Below are 17,156 nucleotides of genomic sequence, written 5' to 3' on the forward strand. Positions count from 1 at the left end.
AATAATTAGTACATGCAAATAATGTTCATACGATGTCATAAATAATGTTGAATAATTTACACAACTGGTTTAATGGCTTTCTCAATGTCATGTCACCAGGTCGCCAGTTGAGCAAATTAATATTAAAACAAATGTAATAGAATTAATTAAACAAACTGATTTTTTCACTCTTTACCATTTTGATTTCTTATAGATTTTTAAGCGAATGCAATGTCTTTCACTTTTAACTTACATCGATTCCTATATTCTCTATGCTGCTGACATTTATTATACTCGTCTTCTTCCGCCATTTCTCATTCTATACCGTGGATACAATACAGATTTTTAATTGGACTTCCTTCTCTGACGCAGGCAGCTACAGTGACATGACATTGGGATAATGCGCGGAAGAAAAGAAAGCTTTCATGGTTTTGCACTAAATGAACTCCCACACTTCATACTTTCATAGGATTATTGTTCAGACAATACATTGCATCACTAGAAATACGTCTTCTCGCCACGAGAACTAAATAACTGTGAAAAAAACTGAAAAAGTATCCATCATTTGTCTTTCGCCCTCCAGAGTAGCAAAATGTGTCTTTGCCGACGCTTACAGTGGCCGCGCTAGTGTATGTTGGTAATAACTTTTATCGTAGCGTGTTGGGGCTTTTCCTTTATGTACCTATACAACAGTAAGGACTGTGAATCTGTAAATAGTATGTAAATTTATGGCCAAAGTCCGTAGTGTGAGGAAATGTCTAAGTATTAATGTGAAGTTTCACGTACAAAACAGTTACATGCAGTGTACAAAACTGTTGAAATATCACATGCATAAAAGTGTTAGATGTACTGTCAAACCGCGGATTCCACACGAGGCAGTGAGTAACGTGAAAACTCGAGATATCTGAACGCTTGAAGTGAGAGGTGGACCAACATACAACAGAAAATCCTAACGGAACACGACGACTGTATGAACGCTCTAGGAAGTGCAAATTCAGTGTGTGTGTTTGTGTGACGGGAGGTGTTGACAAGTTATTAACCAGTAAGATAGTAGAAGCCTAACCTTAAATGCTGTAAAGTTCTGGACTAGTGACATTCAAAACAAAGTACATGCAGAAACAACAAGACAGTGACACGTGTGGCTGAAGAGTTACTGTGAACTAACCAAAACATCTTCTTAGCTTATATGTGCATATATCTTCATTATAAGAAAACTGATGCGCGGTGGACTTGTTTTATGTTTCGCTTCGAGGTGGCGCGATGACAGAGCCGGCCTGCCGCCCAACAGCCGATGAGCACGCGGTGGGAGGGACACGCTACTACAACAACGATGTGCAGCTGTCCGGCGTTCTTCGACCAGCGGCAGGAGGCAAGTTCCCGATCGTTTGCCCGGCATTCCAGCGGCACCAAACAACGAAGTCAACCGACGAGAGAACCGTCATAGTTTCTTATAAAAACTATATTCAGTTCTGTAACTCTAAATTATTGATATATTCTGCAATATTGGCTGCGAGAGACATGAATGAATAGGTTTTTGTGCTGTATGTATCTCCTAAAAACTATGTTACATTTGTAAAGAGAAGTTCATTGAAAGTTGATGCACAAGAAAAGTGAACGAACTTGGTAAAATTAACCATCAATTGCATATTTTCATATTGTATGCCCGATAAAATGATTTAAATATGTAACTTGTAAATATTGTATAAAACTGTTTACTGTAAGAAAATAATCATCTACAGATCAAGGTAATCAAATGATATCATCATTTACAATGAGTACTTGATAGTAACGGGAGTGTGAACAGTTTAAAGATTCCGAGTGGGAGTTTTTAAGCCGGTTTTTTTCTCGTCGCTCATAACATAAACAGGGGAGTAATGCGAATTTTTACAGGGATTGTTCAGTCATACCAAGCTGTTCCCACCCTTCGTGTAGTGTAAGGGCGAAAGGTAGAGCAATACCCACAGTCGAAATAGATGAAACCTCGTAAAAAGGGAAAATGTTCTTTGTAACGAAATGAATGCAAATTATCAACCATTGTAAAGTGATATATACTCTATATATACGCATATGTGTAAAAAACAAAAGAGACGTAAAATGACGTGCAGTGTCTAAAAAACATACATGTGAGGACATTTGTTAATATAAAGGTGTATGACTGTTCGCAAACCACAAGAGTTTTTGGCCCATTCATACTAGGGGGCCCTTGTACCAATAAACGGCACAAAATATTAAATTGTGCAATGACAAGTCAGACACAAAATACAGAGAAACGAAAATTGTAAAAAGCTCTGAAAATGCACATGCAGTTAGCTGTCATAACGGTAATTTATAATGAAATGAAATAATAACGGCACAAACAGACTTTATAAGATAACTGTATAGGATCTTTGAGGTAATTAATTGTTTTTTATTCGCTGGTGACAGGAACTAAAAAAGACCAGCGTTATTACTCACTCTCTGTTCTAGTCTCGAAGATAATGCACGCTACGGCGACCATTTCACATTGTTAGTTGTAAATTTTAAATAATATATGGTAATTTATTCTGATTGTGCATTTTTATTTCATATGAATAGTGACCTTCATGCAGAAGTAAACATATTATTTGTGAGTTTTCCAGTACACTGGATAATTAACAGGAACAGCTGAACAATCGACCATTCTGTCGAGACATCTTGCATAGGAATAATTTCATTATAATTTCATTGTGTTCCATCATCAACGGAAGCTTTGAAGGACTTGCACCATAATTATTAAGAAAAAGAAGGTGAATATATTAATTTATGTCGTATTAAGGTAAAAACTAAGAACTTTCAATTAAGTTCAGACATTGGCCACTTCTTGGCAAGATGAATATTATTATGTTTAAAAAACGGAAATACTTTCTTTCATTAAAAGGTTTATTTTAATAAAATTTCCCTACAGTAAAGATATCCTGCGCCATATTTTATTGTGATAACACGAAATACAATTCCGGAGACTATGCTTACATTTTTGTCAGTATGAATGCTCCACATACACATCAGTTTTAACAAATTTTAATCTGCCTCACACAATCCTATACTAATAAGGCAGTCAGTCGTATGCTGTTAAATAATCAGAGCTCAGAAAATTATTTTCTGAAAGTATAGATTCCGTTCCCCCATATTATCATGATTGTTTCTTGTGTCTGCTCCATCAAATAAGTGCTTTATTCGTTCTCTTGCCGGGCATAAATATCAGTAAAGTTAGGCAGTAAGATGTTCTTACACTCTTTTCATTACAATCGTTGAGTACACCATAAGTATACTTCCGATGGTGTCCAGACCAGGGCGGTAACGGTACACCCTCACTTTGTATTTTTTGTTAATGCTGCTCACTTGGACATATGACAACACAATTTATTGCTGTGATACCTGAAGCAAATAATGAAGGAATAGATATGGATTTGCAGTTTTGAATCAACAATGGAACAGCGCAAAATCATTTTATTTTTGGTTGGCGCACTTTATACACAGGCGCGCCTGCTCGAGGGTTAACGATTTCTTGATAACCATCATAATCTGGAAACATCTGACAAACTTTCATTACATCAGTCTGCCTATCAGCTGACCAATACACATCCAGGAATTATGTGGAAAGTTCCTTAAAATATTTGTACCTCTTTGGAGCATATGCCCACCATTTCAACCTTTTCCTTTTGAAGCTCACACATCCTATTCTCAGCTTATTCTTTTCTGAGCTATCAACCATAACTTGACTCCTAACAGTATTTACAACAAAAATTAAATTTAATTCTACAATGAGATCAACAGCTATGTTGTCAGTGTTATTGCCACTCTGTACCTGCATTACTTAAGATTCTCGCAATTTGTTTTTGTCCCCAATGCCGTATTCTGAATCATCAACCTTATTCTAGATTTCAGAAATGTTTTTTTTATCTCTTCCACTTCTGCCTCATTCTTCCTTCTACATCCCTAGAAAATCCGGTCACATTCACTCTCTACTTCAGCTTTCTCTTGTTCAGCCTCAACAGTTAGGGTTTCAGTCTTTTTATCCAAGCATTCTACCTGTTTATTTCGAATCCATTTTTGAATCATCTTGTTTTGTAAACATTTTACTTTTAATTCCTATAAATGTCTGATGTGTTGGTTTGCCTGGCCTCGTTTTTGAATAATCCGCCTTTCTGCTAATAGTTTCTATCTGCACACTCAATTGTTCCTTCAGTTCTTTCTACCCTCATGCAATTTTTTCTTTCATTTCCTCCTGCCCTTCTTTCGCTCTGTTCTCTTCCACTAACCACAGTGCCAACATACTTCCTATTCCATACTTCCCATCTACTTCCCTTTTGATACTTGGTTCCAGTTTAATGGATGAACCTTACTCTACATTTTTCGTTACAGGTCCCGTATCTTTATCTACTGCCTAAACACTTCCTCATGTCTGGAAACTAGATACAGATGCAACCTCCTTAATCATCATTTTGAAAAACTTAGTGAATACAGAAAAATCAAAATAAATTATGTTTTCCACTAAATTTCGAACTTCAATTCAAGAATTAACAGATTCTGTCAGGACAGCACTAAAACGCCACTGCCTTGTCACAACACAGTCGACATATTTGGTGATCAGTTCATTAGGTATCACAAAATGTAACTGTACCATACTAAGCAGCACTTCCTGAACCTCGACTGGTCTACAGTCGACCACGTTCAACTGCTTGGACTGACAATATTCCAATCTGTCTTCCCTAAATTTACCACACTCAGAAATTTTAAGTTAACTGTAACAAGGAATACTCTACTTCTCTTCAATTTGGCTGAACATTATATTCAAAAATGCAACTAATTACCGAAAAACTATAACATCATGAATTTAGGGGATCCTATACATCCCAAGGGCTGTTGATTGAGTTTAAACAGCTGGAAACGTGAGCTAGCTGATTCGTTTTACCCCAATACTGAGTCTAGTAGGATTACCAATAAAAAAATAATAATTTACTACAGAGCTGTAGTAGGGTAGTTCAGGTGCTCATTAGCACCACAGATTCAGAACTCAAATTTTGGATTTTATTCCATGGTTCTTGGAACATTAGGTCAGAAGAAAACTAATTTTGATAGTAAAAAAAAAAACATGCACACACAAATAATCTTCTACACCAAAATATTTTGACCAAGCAAACCCTCTAATCTAGAATGTTTGTCTAATATAACAGCTACAGCTATTGTGCAGCCCTGTCATTGCTGTACTGCATTACATATGGTACAGCGTTTCTCTGGAAATGTTTCACAAGTTACATTTATTCATACCAACATGAAATGCAAGATCTGTTCAAAAAATTCCGTAACTTTGACCACAAAATTTTTCTCTTCTTACCTTTTACTTATTGTGCATGGCCTCCTTCAAAATACCCTCCTCCACAATTGATAAACTGCTTCCAACGCCATTTCCAATTCTGGAACCAGTTTTGGTACACTTCTTGTTGGATCTCACGAAGCACCAGCTGATAATTTTCTTTTATCTCGTCCATCGTTGCAAATCTTCATTCTTTCAATGGGGTTTTCATCTTTGGAAATAAAAAATGTCTGCAGGGGCCAGGTCTGGAGAGTATGAACGATGAGGCACCAAAGTGATTTCATATTCTGTCCAATTGTCATGCACCAACAGGGATGAATGTGCAGGTGCATTATCGTGATGAAAGAACCATGAATTTCCGCCCATATCCATCTCACATTTTCTCACGGGTGTTGCAACACATCCCAATGGTACCATCGACTAACAGTATGCCCCTGTGGCACGAATTCATGCAGAACTAATCTTTCAAACTCAAAGAAAACTATCAGCATGGCTTTCACAATTCACCTGACCTGACAAGCTTTTTTGGTCTTGGAGGAACTTACCCAACCCACTGTGAAGATCGAACTTGGTCTCAATATCATAACCATAGACCCAAGTTTCATCTTCAGTTTGATTATCTGAATGAACATCTCATTTTCATTTGCGTGATCCAAAAGTTCTTCACAGATTGTGAGGCAAAGGTCTTACTGGCCTTGACTTATGCAATATGGGTAACATGATGCATTTCGAGATGCAGTATCAGGATTTCATCACATGATCAAACTGAAATGTTACATACTTTCGCAATCTCTGGGAGAGTCATCTTCAATAGGCACACAAAATTCCATTGACATTCCTGACATGAACATCTCTGGTAGATGTCGAAGGGTGTCCTGAACGAGTGTCTTCTTTAACTTCCATCCAGCCATTGTTAAACCATGTTAACCATCCATAACACCAATTAAGGCTTAAGCACTCGTCACACTGTAAGCTTTCTGCATCATTTGTTGTGTCTCTGTAAAGGTTTTCTTGAGTTTCGCACAAAATTTAATGCAGATGCATTGCTCTTCTAACTCTGCTGTCTCGACATTTGCCAACTGTGCGACAGAATGTTCTACTCAATACAGCACTAAACAGTAACTAACGGACATACAATAATAAAACTCCCGGCAGTTAACATTAAACACAAATGTGAGCAGGGATGCCAACTGCATTTCACTCCAAGACACCATGGGCGCAAAATTACGAATGTTCCGAAATTTTTGAACAGACCTCGTATTTGTAAACAACTTTTGGGAGAAGAAATCTGGTAATCAGTAAATTTACCATTATTTGTAGTGGACAAGCAGAATTACAGCATCGGATGGAAGGAGTTCAGCGCAAGTGAAATTATTAGCCTTCGCTCAATGTTACCATGGGTTTACAAGTCGACTTCACAAGCACGCAACCATACGCTTTTAGGTAAGAAGAGAGAACAATGTACATGATCATGAAAATTCAAATTCTTTCATATACCTGTTTCTTCTTAGAATCTGATTTTTTTTCCAGATTACCTCTCATCATACAGTGGAGGCGGTTATATTACAAATCTTGGCCGTACAAGAAATAACTCCCTTACGATATTGCAATTTTTGAATGAATTCAAGTGGTTTGATGAAATGACACGATCTACAGTAATTGAATTAACAACATATAACATCAATCATTATGTTTTTAATGCGGTATCACTTTTGACAGAAAGAGAGAGAACGGGAATTCACATCACATACCCTTCTGTAAGTTGCAAGGTAGTCACCTATCTTTTCTATAATTCAAGACCTGCTTAACAGGAAACAAGTGCTACTGTTGTGCTTCAGTCAAGAAAGACACACAAACACAATATCAGATTTCATGAACACATTTTTATTTAAGAATGATTTATTCTTCGAATATGAAAAAACCAGTAACAAAATGGGTCAAGAAGATTTTTTATAGGATCTGGGATATTTAGGAACAGGGAAGAGCACATGGATTACAATGAATCCTCAACCACTTTTCCTCATATTGTTACATTTCCTCCAGAGCAAAAAATCAGTAAAACACATTAACTGAAAACTTACTGCTTGCCTTATTGTACACTGGCCACTGCTTGTAGCGTATTAAACAACATTTGTTTTAGCGGTTTTTTCAGATCAATAAACAGGTTCTTACCATCAGTGCGTTTCAGTGAAGTGCTGGGTAGTATACAATGGCTTTTTATATCTTAACACACTAATATTGTCACTGTAGAGTTAGAAACTGTTCTAGCATTTCATATTTTTTAGGTAGTAAATGAAGTAACAAAATTAGCTCTTTGACTTCTTGACTTATTCAAATAATTTCTGACTGTTATGGATGTGGTCACTACTCTCATCAACTGACTGGTCCCTGATCTTATTCCACCAGAGTACTTTGTCATAGTTACGGTTTTGTAATGTGTTGCCTCCTTGTCAACAGTGAAATCTGAATCATTGTCAGTTATAAGTTCCTCTTTTCTATTAGATGAGGCCATTGCTTACGTGTTTTTCAGATTCTGACATGTGACATATGAGAAAGTTGCAGAACAAAGAGATAAAATATTTTTGCAATAATAGATAGAAGATAAATTTGTTTTATTTCAGTTGTTCTGCTTACATCCAGTGGGAATTGAGGGAATATTGGACTCTGCCACTTCAGATCTTGCCAGTGTTTGTTTTGTGTGCTGCTCTCAACATTTCCACTCCACATTTATACTGCTTTCCTTTTATGCCAAGGACATTGTTGGAGTATTGAATTCATACAGTAAAGTGTCCTCCAAAACAGAAGATATTTTCTGGGCATTGCTAGCACCATTGCCATTATCTTTATACAGGAATCACTTGCTCCCTCAGTTGTGTCATTTGTGTAAATATAATTTATATTAACTATTTTAATCACTTAATTTAGTGCAGGCTTAACGTAAATAAGTAAATTGAAGGTGTAGAGGAAGAAAAGGAAAGGAAATGGATTACTCATGAATTTACATACAACTTAATACAGCTGCAGATCGCATGTGGTATCTTTTCTTTCAGACATGTCTGAAAGAACAGACACTAAGCATTTATATTATCTGTAAGTTTTGCACAATAAGTCAAAATACATCATTGACAATTATAAAATACTTCTGTTGCAATCATCTTTCTTTTTATCAGTTAAACTTTGTCTGAAAGCACTTGATTGGTATCTGATTGATTGCTCCCAACCGAAATCTCTTTGACCCTTATAAACTAAATCTTCACATAGTAAAAGTTGGTTTTGATGTAACATAACATACACTTTTTGGTACAATATCAAACTGCTTGAAATTAATCTGAACTGTAACATATCCAAAGTAGAAACGAAGACAGTAATTGAAAACCGAAAAGTGGTAAATTTTGAGAGCTCCTTAGTAGATATGATAGAACCAGTTCAAAATCCAAAATATCCAGCACTATAAAAAGCAATATCATTGCAGATTAATCTGAAAGGCCAAACTATTGATGAAGAGCAAGAAAAAGTAGCTAGTCCTAATGAGACTGAGCTGAACTGTAACATATCCACAACAGAAACAGGACACTACATAAAAGCCCAAAACCCACCGCAAAGAAGAGCATATATTACTGGAACTAAGTACAAAATTCGAATGCAGTAAAGAAGAAGAACAGTTGCAAACTGCTGCACAAAGGAATAAAAAAAAGCCTAGTGAATCAGTGCCCACGAGAACTTTAGTAAGCAGAAAGATGACGTCTTAGCATTTGGGAGATGATTTTTTATGGTACAGCCAAGTGAAGCAAAAAATTGGAAGTTAAATATTAATGGCAAGAAACATGAACATGCCAGTCAAATAGAGACTGAGAATTTTATTAGTAAGCAAAAAGAAATAATGCTAAAAATTCTGCATCAAAATCTGCAATACATGAGTAATATAAGACTAGAAGTAGAACTACTTGCAAATGAAATATGCCCAGACATATTGTGAATAAGTGAAAATGGCTTAAAATAAAATGAAATTTGCAGTCTTACCATAAAAAATTATGTTCTTGTCAACTATTTCTGCAGATCAGAATATAGAGGTGGAGGAGTAGCTCTATTTGTCCAAATAACAGAGAATTATGATAGTAGTATGAATGATACATACAAAACCTTACCAAAATGCAAAGAAAAAAATTTTGAAATTTTGGGTATGGTCTACAGTGAGTTAAGAGTATTCTGTGTGTACCGATCGAGTGGCAAAATAAATCCTTTCCTCAAAAAAATGTCCATTCTATTATGAGAAACATAAAATGAAAGATTGTGTAAAATGTGATGATTTTAACATTGATATGGGACACAAAGAAAGCAAAAAAAAATGAGTAGCTGCTACTACAATACAACATGAAGGCAACTGTTATGGAACCAACAAGAGTGACTTCGGAATCTGAGTCAAGTATTGACAATATTATCACTAATATAGATAGCAATGCATATACAACAAAGGTTCTAGAAACAGGAATTTCTGATCTTTTGGACAGTTTTGTAAAGTATACGGAAATCTGAACTCACAAAGAGAGACAAAAGTGTAGAGATGTTAGGCTTATCAGCCAACAAAATATCAACATCTTCAAAGTGATGTTAAGAAAAAAACAGTGGATGGACACACTTCAAGCCCAAGGAACAGATGAAAAATACAGTGCTTTCCAAGACACCATAACACATTACTTCAATTTAGCATTTCCAAAAACCAAGAGTAAAAGAAAAAACCTTGAAAAAAAAACAGTGGATGACGAAGGCATTAATAGAACAGAGACCTACCTTATGAGAAATGAAACAGAGAGAAAATATTGAAACGTACAGGCAGTGCCAGAAGAAATACAGGCAGTTCATAAGACAATAAAAAGCAAAATCAATTAATGAGACTATTTCAAAATCAACAAATAAAATGAGAGCAGCTTGGAATATAATGAATTTTTAGAGGGACAAGAAAAAATACTCACAGAGAACAAATGAAATAGAAACTATGAGAGTAAATAACAAAATCATCACAGATAAAACAAAAATTGCCAACATTCTGCATAATAACCATACAGATGCAATAGAAAAACTAAAGCATGAATATAATAGTCAAGGAACTGAGCAAACTGCTATGACAGATAAGCGAAGCCAATCTATGTACCTGAAACCAGCGTCTGAAAAGGTACTGACAAATGTTATGAAAAAGCTGAAAACAACAAAGCCAACTGGACATGATGAAGTGTCAAACTACCTAATCAAGCACATGGCAGCAGAAATAATTACGCCATTACTGGATATTGCCAACTGCTCTTTCCAGGAACGAGTATTCCCAGATAAACTCAAATTAGTTAAAGTAGTACCTGTATACAGAAAGGGAAAGCACGACGACCCTAACAACAACAGGGCAGTATTTTCAGTATCAGGCTTCTCCAAAATATTAGAAATTCTCATGCTAAACGGACTAACTGCTTTTTTGGTAAAACATAAAGTAATAATTCCAGCACGGCATGGATATCAGTAAGGGAAATCAACGGAAACAGCAACTGAATCATTAACAGACTCAATCATACAGGCCTTGGACAAGATGGTAGTCTCTGGAGTTTTTCTTGATCTATCCAAGGCATTTGACGCAGTTGGTCATAGAGTCCTAGTAAAGAAACTAGAGAATACTGGTATTCGTGGACACGCAGCAAACTGGATATCATATTTAAGTAACAGGAGGCAATATGTAGCCATTAATAGCTTACATAGATCAGAAGTTAGATGCATTAAGTATGGTGTACCTCAAGGACCTGTAATGGGATCTGTTCTCTTCAATTTAATTGTGAATAATATACAAACATGTGCAAATGAAATCAAAATACTTTATGCAGATGATATGACTGTGCTAAATGTTTCCTACAATTTGGAGGCACTTGAGCAAAATACATTCATATCAGTCAGTAGTACAGCACAATGACTCTCTGATAACGAGTTAATTAGTAATCTGAAAAAAACTATGTACATGGTCTTCAAAAATAAACAAAAGCAAGAACATATGAATGTTTTCTTAGATGAAAAAGTACTGGAAGAAGTATCTTCAGTTACGTTTTTGGACATTTCAATAGACAGTGAGCTAAATTGGAAACAGCAGATAAATGCTATTTCCAGCAAGCTTCGCTCAGTGATATTTATAATGAAACAACTGGCTCAGCATACTCATCAAGACCTTTTGTGCACTGTCTATCATGGACTTTTTGAAGCATACATGTGATATGGAATGACAGTATGGGGGAACTCAACTATCACAGGGATGAAGAGAATATTCAGATTACATAAGCAAGCCATTCGCATTATATTGAAAAAGAAGCAAAAAGAACTGTGTAAAATTTGTTTCAAAGAACTAAACATCCAACGTTTCCATCATTGTATATATTCAAGACCACTGTGAGTGCATTACGTGATCTCACAACACTGGAGATTAATGAGACTGTTCATATACACAACACAAGGAACAGAAAACAACTGTGGTGCATTTCACATATACTTAATATTTTGGAAAAAGGAACCAAATACTCTGGTATCAAGTTAATACAAGCAATGCCACGGGAATTGCACGACCTCAAATCCGAGAAAACGTTCCCCACAACTCTAAAAGTTTCTGATACAAGGAGAATTTTATAGTGTAGCTGACTACATTAGCAAACTGTGATCAAAAGTTCACCCTGCCAGTGACAAATCTCAGACATCAGAAAAAGACCTAGCAACAGGAATCAATGTTAAGGACATTAACTATAATTAGGAACCACTGATATATAATATAAGCTAATTATATCTCAGCAAAGTATTTTCTATGTACCATAAGTCATTTTGTACCATGTAATATTATGAATACACTGCATCATAAGGCATTGTGTACGATTTAATATTATATATATACTGTGAAAGCTCCTATGTATATTTATTGTGTAAGCTATTTTATATACCTTTATATTTTATATTGTTTAGATTGTAAGCCTAATGACCTGTCCTATGTTACAAGTACATATCTGTACAAAAGGTAATTTATGACACCAATAAAAATCACAATCACAATCACACTGTAACCCACTACTCAAAAACCTGCAACAGAGCCTTCACTTCTCACTCATGGTAAAATTTTACAGTTACTGAAAAAAACTATACATCTACAGTACGTTACCTAAATTCAGTTACACCAGTAGAACTATTTATGGAAACAACAATACGGTCTCGAAATTCTCCATCTACTAAGAAAGCAACTACTTGTATTAGTACTGCTACACCACAGCTAATATCAATACCAACAAAACTTCACAAAATTACTAGCTAAAACGAAAAATTCAAGGGCCCACTGGAAAAATCAATGAAGATAAAATAGTGAATGAAACTTTTACTGAAGTATTTCACTAGAAACAATAAGAAACGGCTTCAACGCACAGGAAATTCTAAAAAACACAGCAAGCGAACTTTCCAAAACTTTATTTAATCGTTATCTCGCCATAAACTTCACGAAACACCGCTGAAAACTATTAAATTTAATAACTGTATAACAGTGCACAGGTAATTTTGTAAGTACTTAGTTTTATTACCAGAACAGCTGCAACTGCATGCCGCAAAATGTAAACACTTGGTGACCTACTGTGGACTACTGTCTGTGTTTGGGGACACACATGGTGACCGTCATGCCACATGCCAGAACCGAGAGTGAAACCAGCAGTAGCATAGGGGTTGGCTGGGGTTCCACGCAAAGCTGTGTTGCCAAGTGGGCGGTACTGTGTGTCAGCACAATGAAGGCTGTTGTCCATCATGACACCTGGTGCTGGTAGCTCAGGTAGAGTCGGGTGAACTCGGTTAGTCTCAGCAGCATCCTGGCAGATACTATGGTTTTGCCTTTTTGAAATCGATACCGATTTTTTTTATTTTAAATTCATCTGTGAAATTTTGGATTTGCATGGTTACTACCTTTTCAAATATTTTTGATAGTGATGGAATAAGAGAGACTGGGTGATAGTTTCCCATATGTACTTTTGTGCAACTTGTGAATAGTGGCTTAACTACTGCATACTTCAGTGTGTCAGGAAAATGATCTTCTCGAAGGGACTGGTTAACTATTGCAGTTAGTGGCTGCACAATTATTTTGGTGACTGTTTTTAACACTTTTGTTGGTATCCCATCCCATCCTGCTGATGTTTTACTTTTTAATGCTGGTCTTACATTTTCTATATATTTTACAGCAATTTTGGTAAATGTATTGAAATATTCACTGTCAAATTGCTCACTGTTGAAGAACTTTACCTTGTGTGGGTACTCTGCTATATTGACATTAGATTTACATTTATAAAGAATTCATTAAGTAATTCATAAATTTGAACAGGATATACAATAGTTTTATCCTCTATCTTAATTACAGAAATATAATGGCCTCTACCTGTGGCACCTGTTTCAACTTTGATCACTGATCACAAAGCCTTTGATTTGTTTTCATTATCCAATATAAATCTATTATTTGCCAATTCTTTGGCTGCCTTTACAACATTTTTAAAAATATTTTTGTGATCTTCACATAGGCAACAAAATCAGGACTTTTGTTACCTTTTACTTCCCAATGTATCTGTCTTTTTCTTGCACTTTAGATTTTTCATTCGTTCAGTAATCCACATTACTTTATTTCGTACTTTTTTGTGATGTACAGTAAGGGGGACGCAGGAGGAGCTGGCCACTGTTCACGAACAGCTGAACGTGTTGATGGTCGCCGTCAGCCGTCTCCAGGCTGCTGCCTCGGAGTGTAGCGGCAGTGGGGAAACTGGTGCGTCGCATGGTACACCCAGGTGTTACATGCTTCGCCCTCGGTCCCTGCTGTTGAGACATCTTCATGGGTACCGGGCATGGTTGGGCCATCCTCTCCCCAAGGAAAGTGGCGGGTTCAACGGCGTTTGCGTCGCACAAGGCGGAAAGTCAATGTGGAGGCTGGCCGTGTGGCATCGCCTGCTCTGCCTGTGAGTGGACATGTGGCCGCTCCTCCAGCAAGGTCCGAGCATGCACCCGGGGGGAAGGGGTTTATTAGTCATTGGGAGCTCCAACGTTTGGCGGGTGATGGAGCCACTTAGGGAAATAGCGGAAAGGTTGGTAGAAAAATGCCAGTATTCACTCTGCCAGCTTGCCGGGTGGTCTCATCTGAGATGTAGCCCTGCTGGCGGCGATAGAGAGCACTGGGTGCACACGACTACAAGTTGTTGTTCATGTCAGCGCCAATGACTCCTGCCGTCTGGGTTCAGAGGTCATCATCAGTTCATACAGGCGGTTGGCGGAGTTGGTGAAGGCGGAAAGCCTCACTCGCAGGGTGGAATCTGAGCTAACTATTTGGAGTATCGTTCCCAGAACCGATCACGGTCCTCTGGTTTGGAGCCGAGTGGTAGGATTAAACCAGAGGCTCAGACGATTCTGCGGAGATCTGGGGTGCAAATTTCTCGACCACCGCTATCGGGTGGAGAAATCTAGGGTCCCCCTGAATAGGTCAGGCGTGCACTACACGCAGGAAGCGGCTACAGTGTAGAGGAGTACGTGTGGAATGCACATGTGGGTTTTTTAGGTTAGAGAATTCTCTTCCTAGGCCTGACAAGATGCCTTCTGAGATGCGACAAGATAGCAGTAGGCAAAACGCAACAGGGAATGACAATATTAATGTGGTAATAGAAAACTGCAGAAGCGTCTATAGAAAGGTCCCAGAACTGCTCTCATTAATAAACAGTTACAATGCCCACATAGTACGATGGACGGAAAGTTGGCTGAAACCAGATGTAAATAGTAATTAAATTCTAAAACCAGATTGGAATGTATACTGCAGAGACAGGCTGGGCAGTGAGGAGGGAGGCGTGTTAATAGCGATAAAAAGTGCAATAGTATCGAAGGAAAATGACGGAGATCCGAAATATGAAATAATTTGCGTGAAGGTCACGGTTAAAGCAGGCTCAAACATGATAATTGGATGTCTCTATGGGCCCCCTGGCTCAAAAGCTGTTGTGGCAGAACATCTGAAGGAAAACTTGGCAAATATTTCGAGTAGATTTCCCGACCACGTTATAGTTTTGAGTGAAGATATTAATTTAACAGATATAGACTGGGAGACTCAAACAATTATAACAGGTGGCAGGGACAAGGGATCCAGAGAAACTTTTTTTAAGTGAATTATGTGAAAACTACCTTGAGCAATTAACAGAGAACCGATTGGTGGCGATAACATTTTAGACTCTCTGGTGACATACAGACCCGAACTATTTGAAACAGTTAATGCAGAACAGGGAATCAGTGACCATAAAGCGGTTACAGCATCAGTGATTTCAACTGTAAATAGAAATAGTAAAAAAGGTAGGAAGATTTTTCTGTTTAGCAAAAGTGACACACAGCAGATTTCAGAGTACTTGATGGCTCAACAGAAAAGTTTTATCTCAAGTACAGATATTGTTGAGGATCAATGGACAAAGTTCAAACCATCGTACAATATGCATTAGATGAGTATGTGCCAAACAAGATCGTAAGAGATGGAAAAGAGCCACTGTGGTACAACAACCGAGTTAGAAAACTGCTGCGGAAGCAAAGAGAACTTCACAGCAAACGTAAATATAGCCAAAGCCTTGCAGACAAACAAAAATTACGCGAAGCGAAATGTAGTGTGAGGAGGGGTATGCGAGAGGCGTTCAATGAATTCGAAAGTATCGTTCTATTACTGACTTGGCAGAAAATCCTAAGCAATTTTGGTCTTATGTCAAAGCGGTAGGTGGATCAAAACAAAATGTCCAGACACACTGTGACCAAAATGGTACTGAAACAGAGGATGACAGACCAAAGGCCGAAATACTAAATGTCTTTTTCCAAAGCTGTTTCACAGAGGAAGACTGCACTTTCGTTCCCTCTCTAGATTGTCGCACAAATGACAAAATGGTAGATATCGAAATAGACGACAGAGGGGAAGAGAAACAATTAAAATCTCTCAAAAGAGGAAAGCCGCTGGACCTGATGGGATTTTACACAGAGCATGCGAAGGAACTTGCCCCCCTTCTTGCAGCGGTGTACCGTAGGTCTCTAGAAGAGCTTAGCGTTCCAAAGGATTGGAAAAGGGCACAGGTCATCCTCGTTTTCAAGAAGGGACGTAGAACAGATGTGCAGAACTATAGACCTATATCTCTAACGTCGATCAGTTGTAGAATTCTGGAACACGTATTATGTTCGAGTATAATGACTTTTCTGGAAACTAGAAATCTACTCTGTAGGAATCAGCATTGGTTTCGAAAAAGACTATCGTGTGAAACCGAGCTTACGCTATTCGTCCACGAGACTCAGAGGGCTGTAGACACAGGTTCCCAGGTAGATGCCGTATTTCTTGACTTCCGCAAGGCGTTCGATACCGTTCCCCACAGTCGTTTATTGAACAAAGTAAGAGCATATGGACTATCAGACCAATTGTGTGATTGGATTGAAAAGTTCCTAGATAACAGATCGCAGCAAGTCATTCTCAATGGAGAGAAGTCTTCCGAAGTAAGAGTGATTTCAGGTGTGCCGAAGAGGAGTGTCGTAGGACCGTTGCTATTCACAATGTACATAAATGACCTTGTGGATAACATCGGAAGTTTACTAAGGCTTTTGCGGATCATGCTGTGGTATATCGAGAGGTTGCAATAATGGAAAATTGTACTGAAATGCAGGAGGATCTGCCACGAATTGATGCACAGAGCAGGGAATGGCAATTGAATCTCAATGCAGATAAGTGTAATGTGCTGCGAATACATAGAAAGAAAGCAGTGCGCTTCGTTACAGGATTATTTAGTAATCGCAAAAGCGTTACGGAGATGATAGATAAACT

General features: G+C 37.6%; 1 protein-coding gene across 1 annotated transcript; it reads left to right on the forward strand.

The window, feature by feature from the left end:
* The first annotated feature begins 10,304 nt into the window (after positions 1-10,304).
* On the forward strand, positions 10,305-10,820 carry LOC124595473. The gene has a single exon (XM_047134233.1). It carries the CDS (start codon positions 10,305-10,307, stop codon positions 10,818-10,820), a length of 516 nt encoding a protein of 171 aa, XP_046990189.1.
* The last annotated feature ends 6,336 nt before the right edge of the window (positions 10,821-17,156 follow it).

This window comes from Schistocerca americana, chromosome 1 (assembly GCF_021461395.2).
Source record: "Schistocerca americana isolate TAMUIC-IGC-003095 chromosome 1, iqSchAmer2.1, whole genome shotgun sequence".
NCBI lineage: Eukaryota > Metazoa > Arthropoda > Insecta > Orthoptera > Acrididae > Schistocerca > Schistocerca americana.